We start from the raw sequence: 27,921 nt of genomic DNA on the forward strand, positions 1-27,921 counted from the left end.
AAAACAAAATATTTCATTTGATCTTGAGGTATTAATCAAGGAATCCAATTATTGACCATTAAACTTCCCCTAATTCGACTTCTATAAAAAAAAAAGTGAACAATATCTTTTTTATGATTATTAGAGCATCGAAAAACAATATCTAGTACGACCCCCCCCCCCACACACACACACAGAAACACAATCATACCCGCATCATCTATTACGTTTTGTAAATAAAATGATTTATACTCAACTGCTTGGAGTCGAAGGGTTTGATTCAGTTGCGGATGGAGATGAATCTACCAGCAAGGGAATTAAAAAAATAAGAAAGAATGCAACAAAAAAGCACTTTCTGTTAATTTTTGCACAGTTGATTATTTGATCTCAGAATTGTAAAATTGTATATTATTTTTTGTTCAATAATTTTCAATACTATTAGGGACTCAAACATTTTTTATGTAATACCTTTTTCCTATTGATTAGGTGAAACAAACAATCCTGGTATATATTAACATAATAGTATGAACAATGTTCTCCAAATACGACTTCAAAAAATCTATAGCCCCCCCCCCCATTTAACAATCCTCGATCCGCCACTGACTTATATAAAGAAATCATATTTGGATGCGGTTTCTATTCTTTGCACTGGCGTTCAGATGGTGGGCATGGGGCCATGCAGCCCTCCAAAATAGTTACTCGACCAAGAAAAAAAGGAGAAAAGGAAAAAAAAAAAGAATGATACCTTTCTCTTGATATTACGTCGAAATCTAGCCCAAATTCGATAATTGTATTTTTAAAAAGTCACAAAAATTTACTCGCTCGCTTCGCTCCCTTGTATTTTTGCAGAAATCGGCTGAATTGTCTGACCCCCTCAATTTTTTTTTTTTTTTTTGGGGGGGCTGATTACGCTACCGATTCTTTTGTATAATAATACTTAACTGCTTGGAGTCGAAGGGTTTGGGTCAGTTGAAAATGCAACCGAGTTAGACGATTCTATCAACGAGAGAATAAAAAATATAATAATAAAAAGATTTTCAAAGAAGCATTTTCTGATTTTTTGCATGGTCGATTGTACATAAAATTTGATCAAATAGCTGTAAAATTGTGTATTTTGTCAATAATAATATTGTCAATACTATTTCGGACTCAAACATGTTTTATGTAATAATGTTTTCCTATTCATTAAATGAAACAAACAATCCCTGCCTTGAGTTAAGTGAGATTTCTTTAAAACAGATACACTTTCTATATCTTATAGATAAACATTAATTCATTAACAACTATGAACTATCTTGTAGATGAAACCTTAAATAATACAGCTTCTAAATCAGGTTCCCAAAATATTGAATTGTCACATTTTCTCATAAAACAAAATATTTAATTTGATCTTGAGGTATTAATCAAGGAATCTAAATATTGACCATTAAACTTCCCCGAATTCGAGTTCGATAAGAAAAGTGAACAATTTTTTTAATGATCATTAGAGCATCGAAAAACAATATATACTATGACCCCTCCCCAAACACACACACACCCTCACCCTCATGCACACCACTAATTATGTTTCTTTAAGACAATAATATGCGATCCCATGCGACGCCATTTTTGTATCGCCTGCATAGCAGAGCGAGACTATAGGCGCCGCTTTTCCGACGGCGGCGGCGGCGTCAACATCAAATCTTAACCTAAGGTTAAGTTTTTGAAATGACATCATAACTTAGAAATTATATAGACCTACTTCATGAAACTTGGACATAAGGTTAATAAAGTATTAATGAACATCCTGCCTGAGTTTCAGGTCACATGACCAAGGTCAAAGGTCATTTAGGGTCAATGAACTTAGACCATGTTGGGAAAATTATTTTCAAAATCTTAACCGTAGGTTAAGTTTTTGAAATGACATCATAACTTAGAAAGTATATGGACCTAGCTCATGAAACTTGGGCATAAGGTTAATCAAGTATTAGTGGACATTCTGATTGAGTTTCAGGTCACGTGACTAAGGTCAAAGGTCATTTAGGGTCAATGAACTTTGGTCAAGTTGGGGGTATTTGTTGAATTACTATCATAACTTTGAAAATTTATGGATCTAGTCCATGAAACTTGGACATAAGGTTAATCAAGTATTAGTGAACATCCTGCCTGAGTTTCAGGTCACATGACCATGGTCAAAGGTCATTAAAGGTCAATGAACTTTGGCCGTGTTGGGGGTATTTGTTTTATTACTATCCTAACTGTGAAAGTTTATGGATCTAGTTCATAAAACTTGGGATATAAGAGTAATCAAGCCTCACTGAACATCCCCTGTGAGTTTCAGGTCACAAAACCAAGTCAAAGGTCAGTTAAGGTCAATAAACTTAGGCCATGTTGGGGTAATTGTTGAAGTGCCATCATAACTTTGAAAGTTTATGGATAGAGTGAATGAAATGTGGACATGGGTGTAGTTGACAGTCTTAAGTCTCCGTTCAAATGTCATTTATGGTCAATGAACGTGGTATTATGTCATTATATGAATGATGTTTTTTGTGAATGATTTGTTTATAGTAGTTTTCAAAGTTAGCACTGCTGCTATATTAAATTGCGTAATGCAGGCGAGACTGCCAGAGGCGTTCCACTTGTTTTAAATTTAAATAAATTGCATGTTGCATTTAAAACATGTGTCATGAAGTTCGGCATGCCCTATGTTTGGAGTAAAGTCCAATTCGGCTTCAAGCGATGATGATGTCATTACGATTTGAAATTGATTTGCTTTTATTCTACCATGTCTACAGGGAGGCTGTGAATTCAGATAGGAGTCCTATCACAATTCTACATGGTTGGAAAGTTCATGTCAAATCATTGCAATTTCTTTGAAATTCGGATTGCAACGAATCGCATCGTGAGTGATATTACATGGGTTTACCTTTACATGAGGGCGTAGTGGATGGATTCCAGGTCCCGCTTGATTCACAAACGGCCTCATCTGGGCCTTCCAATGAGTACCCGTCGTCGCAGGCGTAGTTGATTCGCGTATAGAGGTCATATTGAGACTGAGTCGGAATGAGACTGCCGTCAGTTGGTACCGTTGGTTGGGCGCATGAGGTAATAGCTATACAAAACAAAGCCGGATAATGGGAAAGGTCAAGGTGTGTAAGATTTCGGGGATGTCGGGGGCGCCACATGGTGCTAACCACTAGCGTACCTAAGGGGGTGCAGGGGGCAGACTGCCCCCCTGACGAGTCACAAGCACACAAAAAAAGAAGCGAAAAAAGGGAAAGAAAAAGAAAAGAAGAAAAAGGAAAGAGAGAAAAAGGGGGAAGGGGAAAAAGAAGAAAGAGTTGAAGAGAAAGAGGAAAACAAAAACTGGACTGCAGACTGTCGGAAAAAAATATAAACTGTCGGGCACACGGGGCTGTTTCAACTGATTCGGTTTATTAGTTCCGCCATCTTTGTCTGTAAATGTCAATTAAACTGTACACTTTTATCGGTAAATTGTGATTTTTACGCAATGCGACTTTTAGAGCTCTCTGTATACCGATAGTGAGGACGGACTGGGCTGACCAGGGACAGGAAAAAGTTAGAGAACAACTTTAAGGTAACATAATTATAACAATAAAATTTCGCGCGTAGCGCTCGCATAATTTTTTTAGTTGGTTAGCTAAGATAAATGTCTAGTTTTCAGGTGGAAATATCAAAAAATTTCAGCTCGCACTTCGCGCTCGCGTCAATTGATTAGTTAGAAACCAATTTAGTCACGGTTACAAAAAGTGCTTATAATATCCAGTTCTTAGGCCGGAATATCAAAAATTTCAGCTCGCGCTTCGTGCTCATATATAACTGTTCAGATATATCCATCCTGTTCATAGTTAAATGAAGTGCTTAGAATGTCCGGTTTTCAAGTCGGAATATAAAAAATATATCATTAGAAACCAATTTGTTCAGGGTTACAAAAATTGCTTAGAATATCAAGTTCTTAGGTCGGAATATCAAAAATTTCAGCTCGAGCTTCGCACTCGCATAAAATTCCATCCTGTTCATAATTAAATGAAGTGCTCAGAATGTAAAAATTTGTTCACGGTTACAAAAATTGCTTAGAATATCAAGTTCTTAGGTCGGAATATCAAAAATTTCAGCTCGAACTTCGCACTCGCATAAAATTCCATCCTGTTCATAATTAAATGAAGTGCTCTGAATGTAAAAATTTTGGGTCGAAATATATAACAAAGAATTAGCTCGCGCTTCGCGCTCACACCAATTAATTGTTAGAATGTCCACTTTTCAGGGGGGAATATTTCGAACTTTCAGCTCGCTCTTCGCGCTCGCATCAATTAATTATTCAGTTAGAGACCACTTTGTTCATGGTTACTAAAAGTCCTTTGAATGTCCAATTCTTAAGTCGGAATATCAAAAGTTTTAGCTTGCGCTTCGTGCCCGCACGACTGTTCAGAAACCCATCCTGTAACTGCTTAAAATGTCTAGTGTCCAGTTAGGAATATCAAAATTGTTAGCTCGCGCTTCGCGCTCGCATGATTAATTAAGGAAGATACCCATCCTATTCATAATCAAGTGCACAAAATATATCGTTTTAGGTCAAATTTTTTTTAAAAAATTCAGCTCGCGCTTCGCGCTTGCAATTATTAGTTTTATATTATTATTCTTAACTGATTTCAATGTCAAATACCTCTTTTACAACGTCTCCAAATGAGCAGAATTGGGTACATAATGTAAACACCTTTAAAGAGGAATAAAAGAAGTATTTTAATATAAACATTGCAATTACCACTTGATTAGAAATATATTGATCACGATCCAATACATTTCGGAGGTGCCGTGGCCGAGTGGTCTAAGGCGCCTGGCTATACATGAAAAAAGTCCGGGGTTCGATCCCCGGCCGCGGCAGCTATGCCCGTGAGCAAGGCTTTTAATCTACAATGCTCTTTTATCCTACTTTCAAATAAATGGAAATGCTATATGCATTATTGGTAACTAGGTGTGAACTTGTTTAAAAAAAAAAAAAAATCATTTCTGGAATGATATACAAAATTTTTTTTTTTCTACAATAAAGTGCAATCGCCCGATAGCAAATATCAGTAGAAGCAAGGTCCAGACTGTTTTATTGTGGGCACCCCCTGGGTAACTTTTCCCACCTTCAGTGCCACTGCCAGACCTACACATCTAAACGTGTATGGGGGGGGGGGGGTGGGCTGCAAAATGCAGGACAACGAGGTGCCCAAATATCCTCGAGTATTGGTAATTTCATGACCGAATTTATAATTTCTGCACGTTTCACATCATGTAAAAAGGCTAAATAATAATTGAAAACAAATTCGCTCGCTTCGCTCGTTTGAAAATTAAAAACTGTAAATTTGGTATTTGGGCAATGATTATCAGCCCCCCTTGAAATGTTTTGCCTACATACGTCCATGCCTACTACCTCCCCCCACCTTGCTCATCCTTGTCGCTTGCACCCCCCCCCCCCCCCTGACGAAATATGCCAGGTAAGCCACTGGTGCTAACATTGCATGGCCAGCCCGATGGCCAGCTGGGCCTGCTCGTCCACATCACGGAAAGCGAAAATTGTCAACCCCGTGTGCACGAAATTATTGTAAAAGTCATGAACTGGGATCATGAACATGTAAATGCATTATGGCATTACGTAGTTGCTGCTCCTTGTGACCATTATATAGATTAATGGAATTGTTGTTAGGCTATTTTTACCCCCATCGTGGTGCATTCATAAATTAGTTCGAAATTCCCTTCAGTTCAATTTTCGTCCGATTTCAATCAGTGGCGTAAAGCAGTTATATTTGGGGGGGGGGCGGCAGCTAGGTAAGGCTGAAGGATATATTTTTACTAAATACACGTTTTACAAAAAAAAAGTTTTCTTGTATGTAGGCCTATGTACGTTTGTATGTGAGTGTGTGTGTGAGGGTGTATGTTGGGGTATGCAGAGGTGCCGTGGCCGAGTGGTCTAAGGCGCCTGGCTATATACATGAAAAAGTCCGGGGTTCGATCCCCGGCTGCGGCAGCTATGCCCGTGAGCAAGGCATTTAATCTACAATGCTCTTTTATCCTGCTTTCAAATAAATGGAAAATGCTATATGCATTATTGGTAACTAGGTGTGAACTTGTTTTAAAAAAAAATGTATGTATGTCTCTCTCTCTGAGTGCCATATCCTGAGACGTAGGCGATCATGGCATACCACAAATCTTTGTTTCCTTGCTGTTTGAATCAGCTCCACCTCCTGTGACCCTCACCTCTCTCTCTGTAATCCATGCATTCCAACAGACTGGTCATCCAATTCAATTATTCCTTCCTCGACCCTTCCTATCTTTTATCTTCCCCATCAATGCTAAATTTTCAAGACTGTCCTTTCAAATAACATGTCCTACAAAACTCATTTGCCTTATTCTTACATCTATCATTGTCTATAATGAGCTTTCAACACCAGCTCTTCTTGGGACCTTTCATTGGTTACTCTGTCAGTCCATGGAATACTCATCGTGGAACCATACTCACCATGCGTCGGAGGAATCACGTTTCACATCTCTCCAAACGCTTTCTCATTTCTGATGTTATTGACCATGCTTCACTTCCATTCATCAGCACGGGGTATAGATGTAACAAATTAGTACTCGCAATTGGGTCTCCATTTTGAGTACCCTGTTTCTAAGGATTTTCTCCAACTTTGAGAAAGCTAATTTTGCTAGGGCAATTCTACTTTTAGTCTCCCTTGCACTTATGGAGTCGTCTGTTATGGTACTACCAAGATAATCGAAAGCAGATCCCTGTTTGATGTTGTTGTCCCTTAATATTTTTTGGAACTTCCTTCTTCTTTGACGTAACCATACATTCTGTATTTCTTAAAATGTCTAAATCAATGAAATAGGGCCTATCAGTGGTGGATCCAGGGGGGGGGGGGGCATCCGGCCCGTATGTGCCCCCCCCCCCTTTGAGAGCCATGATAAAAACATTAATGAAAATACTCAAGTGCCCCCCCCCCCCTTTGAAAAAACTGGATCCGCCCATTGGGGCCTATGACAGTGAAATATTAAGAATCAGAAGACAAATACAGTTATGAGTCGAGAATAAAAGAAGAATGAATTAACCCATTGCCAACTAGAACATGATGATACCTGTACAAAGTCTATGTGAATTCCAGAATTCAGTATTCAAAGGGTTAATCAATTAACTAAATAGAATACATACCTTCGCAAGTTGGGGCAAATGGGTAACTCCACACCCCGTTGTTGCAAATTTGGTTTGGGGGACCTCTTAGATTCCCTGGGCATGTATAGTTTACTGTCATTCCACTTGGATAACAGTCTTGTATCAAGCTTATTCCACCTCCTTCGCCGAGTGCCTTGGGTATATCATCGTAACAGCATGCTTAATGAAGATAAAGTTGTAAGCCGACACGTAAGAAATGCAAATGATTTAATAATAATAATAATGATAATAATAATGGTGGTTAATTATATAGCGCACAGGTCCACCTTTCGGTGCTCATGGCGCTTCAAGGAAAATAAACACAAAACACAACAACAATAGAAAACAAAAAGAATAGAATTTGAATTATCCTGAATAAACACAATATTAAACTGTTAATGGGAGATTAAATAAGTTTTCAACTGGGACTTGAATGTTTCTGTTGATGAAATTTGGCGTAATTGGATAGGCAGTTGATTCCATAGCTTTGGTCCTATAACAGAGAATGCATGGCCCCCCTTTTGTGTTTGTTCTGGGTGTCTGGAGCAATATAGCATCAGATGATGAGCGAAGACTACGTGAAGGCTGATATTTTGAGATAGAGCTGCTGAGATATGTGGGGAAGAGAGAATAAATTGAATGATGTATTAATAAAATAATTTTGAAGGTGATTCTTTTACCAACAGGCAGCCAATGTAAGGACTGGAGGATTGGCGAAATGGAGTCATACTTTTTAGTGTAGGTTAGGAGACGGGCAGCAGAGTTTTGTAGACGTTGAAGTTTTGTCAAATCTTTTTGTGGGAGGTTACAGAACAATGAGTTTGAAAAATTTAAACGGGAGGAAATTAAAGCATGGATAAGTATCTCGTCTGCAGGTTTAGACAGTGACTTTCTGATGAAACTCAAATTACGTAGTTGATATCTGACATTTTGTTGGACTTGAGTGATATGGTTGTGAAAAGTCATTTCCTGATCAAATATAATCCCAAGATTACGGGCTGTTTTAGACGGAGTGATACAAGAGCTACCAAGATGGACATGACATGACTGAAAGTCAATTTTACTGTCATTCCACTTGGATAACAGTCTTGTATCAAGCTTATTCCACCTCCTTCGCCGAGTGCATTGGGTATATCATCGTAACAGCATGCTTAATGGAGTTATAAGCCGACCCGTAGGAAATGCAAATGATTTCACTTGTGTTAATAACATTATTTGAATGAAATAAGCAAATTGAGAAAACACAATTTTGAAAGTTTAAAAGATGATGATACAAGAAGACATGCATATCTGTTTGAAACACGGTATCACTCAGAGTGAGACTATGTTAATCACTAATTTGTAATTTGGTGAGTTGATTATTTATAAACACTGATGGACGCGTGATACGAATATGAGTGATTTTCCATCTTTTAATTGACCACGCACACTACATGTATCATATTTTTAAAATGCGATAATAAAAGACTTTTGAATACTAAAATACGGTTGGTATATTCATAAAAGATTGGTAACATTTAAATGAAAACTTTCAAAAATAATGACATTTTTATAAATTTTTCCTCAGTAAATGATATGGAGTTGTAATAAAAAAAAACGCCAAAACATGAATATCATAAAATCAGTTAACTGATATGAGCGGCTTTCAAAAGCATTATTGCAGTGACCGTGTTAATATATATTGAAATTGTCATTTAAAGTCACTTACAATATTTTGAACGTCAATAACAAAATCATGAAAACATTTGGTTCTCATTACCTATTTCATCGCAGTGATGACTCCCCCTCCTCCTTACCCCTTATCCCACCCATCCAAATATAAAAAGGAGGAGTTCTACATCTTTGAAATTGATAGAAATAATATATAATGATAATAATATTAAGCAGTTATTGAATAGCGCATATCAAATTATGATTATATCCTTAACCAAAAACGACATTCAGTTTTTTTTATTTGTAAAGTCAGAAGAAACAAAACGAATAAAAATGATCGATTACTTACCCGATCCTGTACATGTTGATCCATCGTCTTATTCATTGAATAAAGAAAACACAAACGGAATAACATAAAGGAATGTTTTTTTTTTCTTCATTTATTTGGGTTGATATATTTAGGAAATAAACTTTTGAATCCCTTGGTGTTGTATGAAACATGACACTTTTCGTATAAACTGCAATGGTTGATATCAAAAGTTAATTCAATTCCAATATTGATTAAACTTTGCAGCCTACGTTTACAATGTTTTATTTGGCAATGCGGAACTATGTATATGCTGTATAAGTTATCATTAAAATAGTGTCAAAAATATAATCAATGGAAATTATAGACCTACCTAGTTAAAAGGAAATATGTTTTTTTTTATAATTCAGGTAGAAATTAAGTTACAGCGGATAGGATTGTTACCAGTTTATTCAGCCCCACCACATTGAAACAAAATATTTCAAATCGATTTATTCAAAACAAAATTACTTGAATTAATACTCACTGTTAGTGCAATCACCAATGACAGCTATAAAAAATGACAAAATGCTTAAAACACTTAAAATACGTGAACATTCCATGCTGTAACAAAGATTTTTAGAGGTGCTTAGCTTGAAGAAAAAATATACCCTGCAAAGGCCTGCATGTGAGCAAAAGGCCGGTTAAGAGTCAGGGATGTGCCCCTCTCAGTGTTTTTTTTTAATTTGGCAGAGGTTTAACTTTTGATAAATTGTAAATCCATGCATATTTCCATCATACTTTCTCATATTTCCATATTTTCTACTGTCTTACAATCACAAATTATGTTATCCAAATACTGTTCATCTGGTAATTTGCATTTGTTTGTAATTGTATCATGCTTGCATGGAAATGGAAATGAATTCTTTCAAACTTAAATTATTGAGCAATCGAGTAAAGCGAGCGAGCGAATTTGATTGTAAAAAAAAATCTTTAAAATGGAGGATATTTCACTTCTTTCATTTATCTTAATAAGGTAAACTCACGTAAGCGGTCTAGTTATTCTTCAATAAGTTCGTGTCTTATAAAGAACAAAAAAAAAAAAAAACCCCAGAAAACAATTGATTGTTGAATAACAAAATCAATTCATTAGAGAAAATAAAAATCGAAATAGTGAAATAAACTTATGATATCACAAGGTATACATGCCTTTGTATATACAAGAACAAAAATGTACAGACAAAATTATTACAAATAAAATAATAAGTAACTTCAATAACAATTCTAAAAAGAAAAAAATGTAATTGTCACATATTATTAGTCACCCGTAGGTGAAAAAGGAGACGATGACGAAGAAGAAGGGAATACAGAGGAAGAAGAAGAAGAAGGAGAAGAAGAAGAAGAAGAAAAGAAAGAGAAAAAATGAATGGTTAAAAAAATGAGCAACCAGAACAACAGAAAATGAACTGCGTGGAAAAGATTGTAGTCCATATACCATATAGAAATTATCACCTCGTTGAAAAACAATAGGATAATTTACATCATAGAACTTACCGCAACTGAACCAAACAATGACCAGGACGGACGTTCCAAATAAAACCCGTAACTTGGCCATGATTCCTTAAAAGTCCTTATTTCATTACCGTATATTCAACATACCTCCTGAATTTGGCTGGCTAATTGAATTCAATTTGAACAAAACAATAAGAAATGAGAAAATGTAGACCTAGTTTTCTAAATAATGAATAAAAACAAAGGGCAAAAGAGAGAAGGCACTCTTGACAGTGATAGACGTAATGAACGGCAATGGGGAAGTTGTCTACTTATTAATATGCGTTTCGTTTTTTAGGGGAAACCCTGAGTAAATGATTTATGATCATTTACATCAAACAAATGAATTTTATTAGATCAAAATGGTCACAAATCTCTTTAATTTCGCCCTTTATCATAAATGGTCTATAACGAGCCTACGTGCACAGGATCAAAACATAGTATTATGATGGTTATCAACAAACAAACTGTGATTGATAAGACCAATTGCAACTTGCTAATGGAGACGTAGAATGTAGATAATATAATAAACTTTCAAGGGGGGGGGGGTGGTGTTTCATTACAAATTATAATACACCGATCAAAAATAACGACTACATGGTGAATCTACAATGTTTTAAGTTCAAGTATTTTCGTATGGAATAATGAATGCTCTTAAATTGCTGTACCGAGAACTAGATATTAATAGTTTTATAGTGTTTTCCGATGCTTTTTTCAAACTTATTTTGCATTGCATATTATATTTCTAAAGTAATCAAAGCCCAGAAGGAAAAGCCAGTAAAACCAGTAATAATTTTTACTGGTTTCCAGTAGAATTTGACTGGTTTCCAGTATATTTTTACTGGGCCAGTTGATTTTTACCTGGACCAGTAAAAATCAACTGGAGACCAGTTCCAACAATTGCATTCCAGTTGAAACAAAGTAGTAATACCAGTTAAATTGTTTTTCATCAAACTGGTGTTCCTGGACCAATAAATGGTTTCCAGTAGATTTTTACTGGTTTCCAGTATATGTTTACTGGACCATTTGATTTTTAACTGGACCAGTAAAAATCAACTGGAGACCAGTTCAAACTATTGCATTCCAGTTGAAGCAAAGTAGTAATACCAAACTGGCGTTACTTGTCCAATAAATAATGACTTTATTTCAAGTCATATCATTTGACGAATCATGGAAAATGAATCTTGCAATTCAGAGAAAGTTATTAACGTTATCATTTATCATTGTTATCATCATTCTGCTTATAATTATCATTATTATTATTATAATTACTATTATTATTATCATGATGATCATTGTTGTTATCATTCTTATTACTGTTATAATTGTTATTGATATCGCGTTTATGTCACACAAATTTGTTAATGAATTTATTTTTGTAATATGAATTTCATGTTTATTTGATATATCTGGACCCCTCGGCAGAACAGTTGTGCTATAATGGCTCAGCTGAGTAGGGCGATCCATCCAATGTTATTTTTATCATGTATTATATTTTGTTGTAATTTTATATGTATTGTTTTTTTATATTGGTAAATAAAATAAAATAAAATCAAATATTGTAATTATTATTATTATCACAATTATCTTCAAAGTATTAACATTATTATTAAAATAATTATTTCCTTTAATTATGATTAAGATCAAAGCAAGATATATTCTTCTGATATTGTCAACTGGTCTAAAGTAATTCATTGTTTGAAATTGAACTGGTCAAGACCAGTAATACCAGTAATTCTGATCACGTGGTTTACCTCATTTGCATTTTTCTTATTTGTAAAAGAAAAATCAGGATTTAGAATAGAATATCCTTGCAATGGCATTCATTGTTTAAAAACTTTCTTAATAAGTGTGTGAACTAATTCACAATGAAAATGTGTAATTTCATTTATCACATTTAAAATAACAACAGAAAGATTAATTTACTAACCATCTTTTCCATCACATTTCACTGACCATGGTATATAACAAACCAAATGCATGTAATAAATTGATTTAGTAAGACCAATACGAGGACCAGTTCGAGGACCAGTCAGACCAGTAGAAAATACCAGTAAAGACCAGCTTGAATTGGATACCAGTTGGAGACCAGTGAGACCAGTAACAACCACCAGAAACAAGACCAGTATAAAATTCCAGTAATCCAAGACCAGTTTAATTTTTAACTGGACCAGTACAATTTTAACTAGACCAGTATGACCAGTTAGACCAGTAAACCGATGTTCCAATTTCCAGAGTTACCAGTTAAAATTCTGGTTTTTCCTTCTGGGAGGTATTGCATGGGGGATCAATATGGACCCCCAATAGTTTCATGGTGGCAATTATCCCCAGCCCCCAGGGTCGACGCCTCTAATAAGAAAATACTCTATTGTGTAGACTAATGTGTTAAACAGAGAAGCGATCCCAGTCTCATGTTCATTGTAGATCAAAAGGTTATTCTCAAACATTATCAAGCATTTTGAGTATGTGATTTTTTTTTCTCGGTCACTCCGCTCCCTCGCATGATAATATAATTTTTTGGGGGCAGGGTGCGGGGGACTGCTTGGTCAGTATAGCCTTCCACGTAGCTTACACTATCCTGCCCATGATAAGACATTTTCATGTTTTAAAATAAAATTACGTTGGAAAAGAAAAGCACCTTACCCCTTTACTTCCTAACTCCCTGATTGATTTTTTTTACGATGCCGTGTTAAGGGATAGAAGGCCCATCTCTGTTGCTACGATAGCCCCATTGTGTGAATGGACACCATGCATTCTGGCATTGGCCTGATCATGATTGCGAATGGTATCCTTCCGTGCTTACACTCTAAAACACTATTGGGTAGAAAGGGAACATGCTTGTTTGCTGGGTATTTTTTTTTAATCCCATATTGGGCTATTCCAACGCAACATTGCGTAAAATTTACAAAATATTGGGTACAGTGGCGTACCGTGAGTCACGGCATTGGGGGCGCACCAGCAAAATTTTTGAGTCACTTAATGAGCGCGCGAAGCGCGCTCAGTTGCCCGGTATACTGACCTAATAGGGACATTTTAAGGACAGTGCCATTAAACGGATATGTATCTCACTGCTCAAATAATGCGAGCGCAAAGCGCGAGCTGAAAATTTTTGATATGCAGACCAAAAAAGGACATTATAAGCAAATATTTGTAATCATGATACATAATGCGAGCGCGAAGCGCGAGCTGAAATTTTTGTAAATATTGACCCCAAACAAGGATTGTTAAGAACTATATTTTAGGAATCCATTAAAGGGATGGTCCGGGCTGAAAATATTTATATCTTAATACATAGAGTAGAATTCACTGAGCAAAATGCCGAAAATTTCATCAAAATCGGATAACAAATAATAAAGTTATTGAAGTTTAAAGTTTAGCAATATTTTGTGAAAACAGTCGTCATGAATATTCATTAGGTGGGCTGATGATGTCACATCTCCACTTTCCGTTTTCTTATGTTATTACATAAAATCGTATTTTTTTCATTATTTCATCCTTGTGTGAATAATATGTCTCTCTTATAATGAAATAAGTTGCAGCAATAAAAATCTAATGCACTAAATCAATTGTCAATCCAATTTTTCTAGTTCTTAGAGGAAAAAATTTGAACAAGTGGAGATGTGACATCATCAGCCCACCTAATGAATATTCATGACGACTGTTTTCACAAAATATTGCTTAACTTTAAAATTCAATAACTTTGTTATTTGTTATCCGATTTTGATGAAATTTTCGGCATTTTGCTCAGTGAATTCTACTTTATTTGTTAAGCTATAAATACTTTCAGCCCGGACCATCCCTTTAAGAGTATACATATCTCACCATAGTCATCTAATGCGAGTGCAAAGCGCTTGCTGATTTTGCTACATCTAAACACAAAGTCATGAAGCACTTTTTGTGGTCATTGTAATCATAATACGCATCTCACTCATCAAATATTGCGAGCGCGAAGCGCGAGCTGAAAATTTAGGATATTCAGACCTGAAGAGAGGCATTCTAAGACCTGTTTGTAAGAATTCACTAAGACCATACGATACGTATTTCACTAACCAAATGATGCGAGCGCGAAGCGCGAGCTGAAAATATTTGATATTCGGATCAGAAAAAGGGACATTTTAAGGACTGATTTTTAGGAATTCATGAAGAGCAGACATATCTCACCAATCTACTAGTGCGAACGTAAGCACGGACAGGAAATGTTTTATATTAACACTTTAAAATGGGGCAGTCACTTTAAGTAGTCATGAAAAAGAACCATATGTCACTACATAAAACAATAATACGTCGAAGTGCAAGGAAATATATTTGGTGTATATTGACTTAAAAACGTTAAACAGACAATGCAAGTACCGGGAACAACGAAGACATCTAGGCCTGAGCAAAATAAAGTTGTGAAAAAATGTTTCTTATGTATTATAACATAACATAATTATAATATAACATTGTAATGAACAATAATGTCTTCATTCCCACTACGTTTCTCTTCCTTTCTCCCTCTTTTTCTCCTCTTCCCCCTTTTTTTTGGCCAGCCGATTGGGGGGGGGGGGGGGCACGTGCCCCCCATGCCCCCCGTAGTTACGCCACTGATTGGGTATATATATATATATATATTTACCTAACCAACATTCATGTTCCCATTTTAACCAATATTGGGTATACAGTTTATTACCAGAACACTGAAAATAAACAGAAAGACAATGTGACTCTAATGGATTGTGATTCATGTAAGGGTATAAAGAATTCCAACTTTATCAGTTGTATCCTAGGGAGTTAGACAAAACAAACAAGGAGGTTATATATTATCATTTGCATCATGTATTTATACTATTTGATAAAGTGTGATAAAAATCATTTTACTGACCTCTTTGTGCTACATGACATACAAATGCTTAGGGCCTATAGGCTATGATCGTTGGTGTCGATCGCAGCTTTTTAAAATAATTTAGGCCCCCTAAAATATTTATATTTGATAGTAATCATTGTGTAATAAACTTTTTAAGGCCTTTAAACTCACATGTATCTTTTTATTTTCCTTCATCCTTTAAATCTTGTTATCATTGTGTGTCTGCCTCACTCCCCTCTCTCTCCCTCTGCTGCTTCTTGTCTGTCCTTATTTTCGTTAATCATGATCTCTCTTCAGTGTAATAGAATTTCGGTTTAATACAGATTAAACCATTGCAATATACATGTGGGGAGAATATCGAATAATGTTATTGTATCCTATATCATGATGGACACTGTCATTCTTAGCACGGATTGCGATTTTCCAAGTATTATATAAAGTCCAAAGTCCAGGACGCCGCTGCTGTTTTGATTCATCGATTTTCGACAAAGACTGCTTTGTTATGAAGGGCTTTTGACAAAAGATTATCTGCGTTATAGAACGCGTCTGCGAAGTGATTGTTAACATGCCCTATTATCTCGAAGTGACACCATGCATACACTGTGATCTTTGCAGCTGTCGAGTACTAGTATGTGAACTCTTGCTCTTCGGGATACAAGAGCACCACCTCGTAATACTGAACGGAAGCTCGCACCAATTGGCCCATATTCAGAAAGTCTGGTTTCTAATTAAAATGCGGTCTAGAGTTGTGTGAATAATTTAACTGATTGTGACACAAATCACTGACAGTAAACTAAAAACACTGTTTGAAATTTTATACAAATGCTGTTTTCTATATTAGCTTTATAATAGTTGTTCAACATTTTAACAACCATCCTTGATTTATTGATAATTAAATATTAAACATTAAATTTTGTTGTTTAAGATTATAAACACTTTAATCTTTTAGACAACTACTGTAAAATTCTTATAGTAACCAGAGATGTATAAAGCATTTCTACTTTGCAGGCTCGAATCATTACCTAATCTGTTACTCGCGATCATTTTGTAACCGTTGGGGGAATTTTTTTTTTCTTCGTATAGCGTGATGTACAGTGATCATACAATGTTAAGATTTGACACTTTTTGGCTTCCTCATGATTTCAACTCAGAGTTAGACCATGGTCAAAGTTAAAATGGACCAAATTTTTTTACCTTTTAATACAAAATCTTATTCTATGACAGATTTCTGCATACTATTCAGAAAAAGAATCGTATTTCAGCTTTTCCCTTCCCCCTTTTCTTGGTCCCTTTTCCCTTTACTTTTTCTAGGTCGCGAAACTTTTTTCGGGGGAGGGGGTGGGGGGGGGGGTTGCAGAGCCCAAGCCCCAAATTCAGGCCAAGTGGCCTGAATCATGTCTTAGTTTGCTCAAGATCATTCTAAATTTGATCACAGATGACATTGAAGGAGGGTTACTATTATTTTTTGGAATACACATATGTACTTTGGTCATAAGATGAATAAACGACATCATCGTCTTAATTCATGGGAGGTGGAGATATTTTGGCCGGGTATATATATCTATATATATATATATATATTTATATATATATTCGATTCCCGGCAGAGATATTTTTCGGCATTACCAATTTTTCCAAAGGGCAGATAGCTCTGGGGAACCTTTATTTAAGCTACGCCTACCATTGTTCTCTTCATCCATTTCTTTCACAATATATGTATATATATATATATATATATTATTTGTATTGACATGTCTCCACGGCTTTATTTTAAATAATTGTATGCAAAAACAACACAGAAACATGATTCACATTTGTTTAATACCTAGCTCATAATTTCTATTATTTGATGATATTTCAAAAAGATATTCTGATCGCTTTCCACAAGCTTACTCCAAAATATTCTATTGGATTGTTGAAATAAATGAAATTGATTTGGAAATCAATATTTGCTGAGAATGAGGTAATAAAATTCGGTAAAATATAGAAAGGCAAATCTGCAACACTATCTTGGTAATGAAGCTTATTTTAAATCGTTTTCACGGAATTTGATAATATTGATCATGTTCATTAAAGCATTTTTATTTCAATCAAATTTTCATACAATCACCAATATGACAGAAATGCCTGAAAGAATCATACAATACGAAATCAGTGATCCTTTGATACCTTGTTTATTTCGGATATCTTATAAGATTATATACAGGTTTCATACCATCAGAGCTTCAAGTCTTTAAATCCGTCCCCGACTTTCTCCAAATTATACCATTTCGGTGGAGAAATATAAAACTCGGTAAATGCCAACTAGAATAAAAAAAATACATCATCATAAAATCATTTTTAATTCTATATGATTATTTTAATACCTATTGACAAATTAAAAAGTAATTGGAGATTGTCAAGATACAATTGTGTATTATTCTTCATCCGGTATATCTGCAAGATCTATAAATATCCCGGTAATCAAACGACGCCCTCATTCTCTTCCGATGATTTGCTTTTTCATATACTTGCAATAATAAACAAGTCCAAGTTTTATACAAGTGACAACGTGTACATAAATCAAAATACCATAAACTCATGCATACAAATGTGTAATATTTTGATATCTTTGGGTGATATATACATCAAGATACATACAAAGTTGGCACATTCTTTTTAAATAAAAACCTACATATATATTGAAAAAATATCGTCCAAGTGTTTATTTCCAAATTCATTAAAACGAACAATGAGAACAAGCTTATAAACAAAGGAAAAAATAACAAAACATTTCAACAGAACATCAGCAATAAAAATAGAGTTATTAGTAAAATGAAAAAAACTGGCACATAGTTTTGACAATAGACATAAAAAAAATAATGATAATGGGGCATGCACTCAGATGCCATTAGGTAAGTCGAAACGCGCGTACCTCAGAAAAATTGATCGTTAGAAATATTTAGTGTATATTGTGGATGTGACAAATACCAAAGAATAAATAGAAATAAAAATCATTATTGATTAAAGCAAATAACAATATCAAACTAACGTGAAACAATTTCTAAAGTAGAGTAGATATATAAAATATGGTGAGATATATATAAATAAACAAAAATAAACAAACCATGCTAATAAAAATCAGTAAATGCTAAGTATTTTTTTATAGTTCTTATATTTACTTTTAGAATTATTCTTTTTATTAAAAAACCTACATAAATATTGGAAAAATATTATCCAAATGTTTATTTCCAAATTCATTAAAAGAACAATGAGTACAAACTTATAAACAAAGAAAAAAATAACAAAACATTTCAACAGAACATCAGCAATAAAAAGAACAATGAGAACAAACTTATAACAATTTCTTAAGTAGAGTAGAGATATAAAAACAAACAAACAAATAATAAACAAAACCATGCTAATAAATATCAATAAATGCTAAGTAATTTCTTGAGTTCTTATATTTACTTTTAAAAGTATACTTATTAAATTGTATAAGCCCTATTAATGTGCATAGTTTCAACAAATAATAAAACCTCTGAAGAAAAAAAAATGATTGAAAAATTGAAAAAAAGGGAAATAGCATCAGCGGGAAGTTTTTTTTTTTTTTTTTTTTTTTTTGGGGGGGGGGGGGGTGTTGAAAACAATCCTCAAAGCGCCACAACTGTAATACCTAATCTGTTTGTAAGGAGAAAACATTTCATTACCCTTATTTCCATAATGAAATACATACGTCCTCGGTGGTTCGTTTATCATAAGACACAAGTGAATTGGATACAACAAAGATCAAAGAACTGAACGAAGAGTGTTACATGCTGGTAATGTGGGCTGGGGTTAAAAGCCGTGTAGAGTGCAGTCCAATAAAAATAGTTCTAAAATGAAATTATACAAATAAGTTATGAAACACTGTACGAAACGATAGGAAGGCCATAAAATTTAGTTTAAAAAAGAAACAAAGAAAAAGGAAGAAAAATATACTTTTTTGGGGGAATATACCCACATATACGACATCTTTTTTAAAGTAATGTTTTATTTCTCACCAAAATAAAAAAAACATATATTATAGTACAATCAACAAAACACTTTCATTTTTCATATAAAAAGAAATACATCATTGATAATTGTTTAAACATAATGAACATGCAACATAATTTAACTGAAGGTCTGAGAGAGGTTTAATCGGTCCCACTGACCGATATGTACCCCAAAACCCCCATTATTTTCAAATAGAAAATTGTTGTTGCAAGAATCTTTGCGTTCCAATACTGTAAAATGAATACCCTTTCGTGAAGATTAACTTGCAGAATTGAATTGATATTTCATGAATGGATATAAGTCATTATGATAAAACAATATTCATAGGCCTACTCAGTCATCGCCCAACACTGAGTAGAAAAGTAAGCCTACCCCTTCCATGTATTCAGCAGTGATTGAACCAGGGTCATCGCACACATCAAACAATGTTCTTACAGCTTTGGCCACAGACCGTTTGCTTCAGCCAGCAAATCAGAAAAGACTAAAGGGGGATGATCGTGTCAGAGTGTAATACCTGAAGCAGGGCACATATATTTCTTGTAATTGTTTCATCACTGATATCTATTTTTGTTTATATATCTTTTATTTCATTTTCATTTTTTTTTTTGGGGGGGTGGGGTCGAGGCAATCTTTTTCCTTGGCCAGAGTACACTATTGAAATTTCCAAAGGGGATCCACCCGTTCCCTCGGCCTCCCCCGTGATCACAGCTATGGGAGACCAATACGCCTTCTAGCATCTGCATTTTTTACTTGAGAAAGAGAGAGAGAAACTAAGCATTTTTCCGGGTGCATATTTTATTGAAAAAACCGGTCACGGGGGCTCAGTGGTAGAGCGTCCGCCTCATGAACGGGAGGTCGTGGGTTCGATCCTCGGCCGAGTCATACCAAAGACTTACAAAAATGGGACCTTCTGCCTTCTTGCTATAGGCGCTCAGCATTTAGATTGGAGAAGGGTAATAATAACATTATTATGTTATGCAGGGCCCGCTGGTAGAGCAGTTTCCTAACTGAAGTGGCTACCCTGGGTAAATAAAACGTTATCATTATTATTTATTTTATCGATGAATATGTATTATCATCATAATTCTAAAGATAAACTAAGTTGGATGGAAATTCTTATTGGTCTCGCGGAAACAACTGAAAAAACCCAATTACTTAATCATATCATTTCAATAATCAAGTAATATCAGGGAGATGGAAGTCTTTTGTCTGTTTTTTTTTTCTTTCTCGCTCTCTCTCTCTCTCTCCTTTATGTGTATATTTTTTCTGCATTTCTCATTGTTGTTGTTTGTGTAGCTTCGGGGTCTCATTATATAGCGGGGGGGGGGGGGGGGGGGGCGGGGGTGGAGTCATGGAACGGGAGAATGCACATTAATACATTTATTCATTCAGTTTGCTTAGCTTTTACGTTATGTCATATTGTCCAATTGCTTTAGCTGCATGCTTATATGTTTATTTTTCCAATTGTCTATAATGTCATTTGATTTGTGTATTCATAGATGCAATTAATTTGTTATATTATTTTGTATGATATTTTATATATCGTGTATATATGAATTTCATTTGAAGTGAATGAATAATAAAGATTACTAAAAAGATAACGGACTTTATCATGGAATCACGTGACTCAATTCCAACTAAGGCATAATGGATGCATGCAGTTATTCATTGATATGGAGCGGCCTATTGTGACTCGTTCTGCTCCGTCACCTATGACCCATCCGGAATGTTTTCAGGGGGTGATCACGTGGTTAAAAGGGCGCCAGATTTATAAACGGTTGTTTTTTGTTTCAGTTTCGTGTTTCAAGTTCACGTACGTTGATGACTACATTCCAAAAGCATGTTTCTCAAGTCAGCACGGTCAAGGGAATCATTCTTGTAGCAGTTCGATGTAAGTGGTGCTTAACGCCTTTTTTCATGATTTATCGTAATTTGCTATTGAGGCTTAGTGGATCGATAAAGAAGTGGACATGTTTAAAAAAATATTTCTTTAAATAAAAACACCGGCAGCATTTTTTTGGCAGATAGTGCCATAAAATTTGAAAGCGGATAATTTCAATGAAATGTGTGGTACTAGATCTAGGCCTATACATTATAAAAGCTTCATTCATTTATTTTGAATAGCTCATGTTTTCTGTAGTCTCCATGTGTTCTGGTGGTTCTGACTATTGCCTTTGTTTGAAAAAGAGAGTCATGGGTTCGAATCCCAGGCCTGCCAAGGCGTGGTTTCCTTCAGTAAGAAATTGATCCACATTGTGCTGCACTCAACCCAGATGAGATATCCAGCAGGCGATTCCTCGAATGCAACAATTAAGCACCAGTCCTTTAGCAGTTCGACGCCGTCATTATAGGCCACTAGGCCTACTTATAATCGGCGCCTTATAAGTTATATAAATGCCTTATTTTGCAAATTCAGTGCAATGTAGAAATAGCAAACACACCTCATTTCATGATTTGTAACTATACTGTACAGTTCAGGTCTATGCAAAAATGTGTTATGAATGATAAGAGATCAAGGAAAGAAGCAGAGTTAGCAAACGCCCCCGACGTGGCGCCCTTTACAGGACCGTGGCCAGAGCTGAGTTCAATTGTGTCTTTTCAATATTTATTTATTTATTTATTTATTATTTTTTTTTTTTTGGGGGGGGGGGACATAGCCATACATGTAGGCTAATTGATAAACTTCCTCGTGGGATTATTGCCAACAAAAAGCTGATTTGAATAGAAAGAGAAAAATCAAACAAGCATAACACTGAAAACTTCATCAAAATCGGATGTAAAATAAGAAAGTTATGACATTTTAAAGTTTCGCTTATTTTTCACAAAACAGGGCTGTTGTATGCACATGCTGGTAGGTATGCAAATGAGGAAACCGATGACATCTCTCACTATTTATTTTGTATTTTATTATATGAAATATGAAACATTTTTATTTTCTCGTCACTGTCATGTGAAACAAAGTTTCATTCCTCCCTGAACACATGGAATTCCATTATTTCAACATTTTGTGGTTCAAGCAAGTGGGTCCTAATTGTCAAATTCGTAAAATTGAAATAGTGTATAATTCAAACAATAAAAAAAAAAAGAAACAGTGAGTGAGTGACACCATCGACTCTCTCATTTGCATATCACTGTCTGAGTTGATCATAGAACTGTTTTGTGAAAAATAAGCGGAACTTTAAAATGTCATAACTTTCTTATTTTACATCCAATTTTGATGAAGTTTTCAGCGTTATTCATGTTTGATTTTTCTCTATTTATTTAATTCAACTTTTTTCTGGGGTGGACTTTACCTTTAAATACTTTATCTCATTCATCAAGAATTTCAGCCAAAATGTGCTGTACTCAACCCAGGTGAAGCGAACGGGTACCTGGTTATATGTATTCCTTCATTTTTACCGCCTTTAGGAATCCCAGTCATACCGGGTGGGGGGAGGTAATACTCTTATACTTTTTAAACGCATACATATATACCGACACATAGATAATGCGCCATGAGCAATTACAAAACAATAAATAAAAGGGAAAACCAACCACACAAATCGAAGTATACAGTGCGTCCCATAAAAAGGAAGAAAGTGTGAAATCTTATAAGACCAACACTATAGCTTATCAAAACATTCACGCGTGCATGCAGATTACAAACAATAATATTGAGGCCTGTCAGAAACGATTTGTGCAGAAACTCACTTGTTAATATTATTTTTGTAATATGAATTTCATGTTGTTTTTTAATATAGCTGGACCCCTCGGCAGAACAGTTGTGCTGTAATGGCTCAGCTGAGTAGGGCGATCCATCCAATTTTATTTTATCATGTATTATATTATGTTGTAATTTTTTATGTATTGTTTTTATATTGGTAAATAAAATAGAATAAAATCAAATCAAATCTGAATCCACTCTCATTTCAGGGATCTGTGAGAGAAACTTAACAAAGAATACACAATAAATGCTAATGAGCCAATCGTCGAATAAGCACGGTTGTCGTATCACGAACCAATCTTGTTCATATTTTCTGCGCATTCTGATTTCGACATTAAAATTTCAAACTCGTCTCGCTCGTTAATTATGCGTGAAGTGTTCGTCACATATTAGGTATCAAAATAGTAGAGGAATAATTGATCTGTATGATAATGTAAACGAAATGTCATAATTTGCCTTTGACGAAAACAGTTCGGAGTCCGGTTTCTTTTTTTTCTGGGACGCACTGTATCGTACATTCAAAGGGAAATTAATAATAACATATAAAAGAGAGGGGTGATCCGATGTACTTTATTCTTGATCGAGCAGAGAAATATTGGTTATTCTGGAATGTCTCCTTTGTGTTCTCCGATTTCTCTTGCTGCTCCTGCGAGAATATACATAAAATAAATAACATGAAATATTAATCAAATGATTTTCAATCTTTGAAGTCCTAGTGGGCTTAGTGGCCATTCATTCATATACCTTTTTTGAAGACAGAATATGATCATTTGTTTGTTTTTAAAAAGTAGAGCAATGAAAGAAACCTCGATGAACTTCTGGCTAAAATTCATGATTCATCAAGATTCAGCGAGTATGATTAACATTGCGTTTTTTAAACTAGACGTTTAAAAACGTCTAGTCGTCATTAACCATATAAGCATCAATACACAGGCCTACCATTTCATTGCTCGCTCGCTAGCTCTTCTAATTCCATGCCATCTTGTGAGTCAGTAGTAGGCGTCCCCGGCCGCTGTCCAGTCGGTGAACGGGACCGACGATGTATCCCGATGACCACGCCTACTCCGAGTGTGACTAATGATACCGAGGCGACGATGATTAGGATGTTTGTGTGGTTTTCCTCATTACGAGAAGGGTCTGTAAGGTCGACATCGATGTCGTTTTGGTGACGTTCTTCGTGATCATTTATCACCACATTGCGGTCAGGTAAACTGAGCCTGATAGATCTTATTGGGTCGACTGTCACACGCTCTGGCTCCGGTCGGTTTCGGGTAGTAATCAAAGTTTTGACACCCCATTCCGTCGTTGTTTTCGAAGGCCTGAAAACACCTGGATTTAGACAACACATGATGGCATACAATCATGTTCGTAACAAAGTTATAGCTTTCTATAATGTATTTTCTTCTCCCAAATTATGAATCATTAATATGGGTGTCATGCTGCATTTCGGTATTTCAAGATTATCGAGGTCTAAAGAACATTTCTTTGTATGACAACTTGTCAGATCTGACAGCTTTCCTTGATTTTGATTGGCCGACAAGCACAGTTTATATGGCAATTGCCAAGAAAAAAAAATCCGACAAGCCCTTCCTTGAAACATTAATCCCTTGGTCGAAACTGACATGAATCTTTAAATATATTATTGCTGATGAGACCATGAAACTAGTGCAGCATACAGAGAATTAGAGAGCCTTCATTTTGTTGTATTTGTATCACCAGGGCACTGGGAACGATTTTTTTAAGAGGGGGTGCTGATGTAAATTTGAAAAGCGAAAAAATAAAGGGGGGGGTGGTAAAATGGAAGTGAAATTGGTCCCGAGAAATTTGAAAAAAAGGGTGTTACTCTAAAATGAAGTTACATTTTTTCAATTTTTACACATCTACCAGAATACCTGGGGGTGCTGCCTGTGGAAAATAATACGCGCAGCTCCCCCAAGGACATTTTTTGGGGTGCTTCCCAGGGCCATGTGTATCACCAAGAATTATCGCTGAAAATTATCAAATAAATTATTGAACACAATAAAATCAAGATAACATCCAAAAATAAAATGGGCTTATATAATAAAAAATAATTTTAATATACTATGCTTATGAAAGGTGAGTTCTTTAATTGGAGCTTCACAATTTGGATTTCGCACCTGGAAAAGGTTTATTGCTGCAGTCACGCGACTGAAACAATCAGTTCGATATAATCGCGATATAATCGCATCGCATAGTATTGATCGATATCGAATCGGTTTTATTGATGTGAGTGGGTCATGGGTAATACCACTTACCATTGCACTTTGGGTTGTCTTTGGCAGAATGGCATGGGGTACATACGCCATTAAAACTGTCGCAGTAGTAGCTGGGGTAGACGTCACATTTGCCCAGGCAATTATCAACCGGAACACCCGCAATCATGGCAATCGGAATCACGAACACCAATGCGATGAACAACCCTAATTTCGGCATTTCGTGTCCTCTTGCTCTGTGCATAATTAAGTTTTGAATAAAAGAGATTAATCTTTTCTACTTGTTAATCAATTCAAATCAATTTCAATACAATTCATTATTTTCCCTTTCGATCTTTTCATATTTACAATGATACAATCCATGAATACGAAAGGAAAGGTCGCCGACTAAAAAGCGGTGCTTGAAGGGCGCCAGGCTCTCTTTACTAAGAAAAATATGATGAAATAAATAATTGAAATAGGCTTAAATGCACCAGAGTAATTTCTTATCTATGGCAACGTAATAGAACTTACACGCAGTGATCTTGTTATGAATACATTCCCATTTTCATAGGCATATGAAATGACGTTTGAATCGTGGCATTGCCAATAAATGTCTGAATCGGGGTTTCCCCAACGAAGCATAAATATGTGATTGTTAATCCACTGGTTCCTAAGCAACAGCTCCTCACCGTGCCTCATGCGACGGACCCCTTAAGTTGACCCCCAAAGTTTCATGTGTAAAAAAAAATATGAGGGGTAAATATCGATGGTTGATGCAGGAGAGCACCCCATGGGTGATCCGTCAATATCTTGTATGTATAATAAAAGCCACCCCCTGCAACACATAAATAGGGGAGGGGGGTTCCGAGGAGAGAGAGAATAATCTGGCCATTTTCGTAGCGAAAAGCCTCTGTTATAGTTACGTTCAACCCCTTGCTTGTCAATATAAACTGAGGTTTTCGTTTAGAGATAATTTCTTTTTACAAATACTTTTTGGAAAAGAAATTGCCAAACTAAAAAAAAATCCCCTATTGAAATTTGCGAAATTGTGGATATTAAGCCTCATGGTCATTGTTTGATCATTAAACGAATCATTGTATGATATCATTTTTTCAAGATACATTAACATATTTGATATGTTACCCATCATACGGACCTTCGAAATCATTTCTAGACAAACTAGTGTTTCCACGTGCCTCTCAACTCTTAATCGGAGCTTTCGGAGTTATCCTAAAAATATTAAATTTTGTCAATTGTTGTAACCCCCTCCCCCCTACAAAATGCATATACAAGAAACTGCTAAAGATGTATAGAGCATGCTCATATTTAGTAAATATTACTAAAATGCCTGCATTAAATCGTAATAAAGAAAAAATAACCACGCATAACTGATTACAAAATCACAACACCACTTAATATTAATCATAATATATGCAAGAAGTAGGTTTTAAAGAGAATATGCTTGGACACTGGATTTAGCCTACATATTAATCTAATTCATACAACCAAGGATTATACACAAAGATAATTATCACTAACGATTCAAAGAAAAATATCAGGATATGACTAGCAAAATATAGCCAAAATGGAAATAAAATAATGGAGAGAACTGTCAGCGCGAGTTTGTAAACTATGGCAGCTAGCCTAAAACTTTCTTAAGTGCATTAAAATACATAATGATTATGGAATATCACGTGTAGAATATAGCAGCGAAAAAAAAAAAGGAGGACCGGAACGTCGAGTTGCATTGTTGTAATGTATAGGCCTGCGTAGGCCTGTCTCTATAAGAAACTTTATTTTTTTAGTATAGATTTCAATTTTATTGTTTGAGTATAGATTTTAATCTACTCACCTAATATATTCACTGTTTATCCAAGTCCTGAAGAATAAAATCTGTAATATAAATATTCAAGTTGCATTTGAAGTTTTAGAAAGTAAAAGCTGGAAACCGTCTCTTAAGACTGAGTGTTGAGTTGTGGCACAGCAGACGAGAAATCGCCGAGAAATCATGGAAATGGGAGCGAGTTTTCAATTCGCAGTTCTTGTACTGCTGCGATGAAAATGCGACGTCATGTGACGTCATTGTGAATATTCATCGGGTTTGATGTTGACTTTCTTGCATTACATCTCTACAGCTTTGCTCAAGTCCAGTCGCAGGATAGGCCTATCGGTTTACTCAGAAAATTGAAGGAATTTTCCTTTCCTGTGATTCACGCGCGCGAGGCCATGTGATATAAAAATTATCTGTAATGAATATTCATGTGGTAGGTCCATGTTATGATTGATGTTTGTTTTGATTCTGGAAATACTTGCAAAATAACTTCTCGACCTTCGCACACTCAGGAGAGAAAATCGTCGGCGGTTTAACTTTGCGAAATATATATGTTATATTTAGTGTATAGAGATAGTTATGCAGGGACAGGGCTACAGAAGGGGGGGGGGGTGGGGTGGCTGGGCGACCGTCCTGGCCCAAAATTATTT

The 27,921-nt window shown here is 35.4% G+C and overlaps 1 protein-coding gene and 1 long non-coding RNA gene across 2 annotated transcripts in view; both read right to left on the reverse strand.

The window, feature by feature from the left end:
• Positions 1-10,908, reverse strand: part of LOC135155766 (uncharacterized) — an 18,403-nt gene extending 7,495 nt beyond the window's left edge. The window contains exons 1-6 of the mRNA XM_064105988.1: positions 10,665-10,908; positions 9,658-9,681; positions 9,174-9,200; positions 7,172-7,351; positions 2,885-3,070; positions 237-281 (exon numbers count right to left, since the gene is read on the reverse strand). Coding sequence (XP_063962058.1) covers positions 237-281; positions 2,885-3,070; positions 7,172-7,351; positions 9,174-9,200; positions 9,658-9,681; positions 10,665-10,725 — 523 coding nt within the window. The 5' untranslated portion in view covers positions 10,726-10,908. The remainder of the gene's footprint in view (positions 1-236; positions 282-2,884; positions 3,071-7,171; positions 7,352-9,173; positions 9,201-9,657; positions 9,682-10,664) is intronic.
• Positions 10,909-22,161: 11,253 nt separating this feature from the next.
• On the reverse strand, positions 22,162-27,448 carry LOC135155768 (uncharacterized). The gene is made up of 4 exons (XR_010294955.1): positions 27,293-27,448; positions 25,501-25,694; positions 24,164-24,553; positions 22,162-23,870 (listed from the first exon to the last, which is right to left on the reverse strand). It is a non-coding gene; the product is annotated as an uncharacterized LOC135155768 (long non-coding RNA).
• Between the last annotated feature and the right edge of the window lie 473 nt (positions 27,449-27,921).

This window comes from Lytechinus pictus, chromosome 10 (assembly GCF_037042905.1).
Source record: "Lytechinus pictus isolate F3 Inbred chromosome 10, Lp3.0, whole genome shotgun sequence".
Taxonomy (NCBI): domain Eukaryota; kingdom Metazoa; phylum Echinodermata; class Echinoidea; order Temnopleuroida; family Toxopneustidae; genus Lytechinus; species Lytechinus pictus.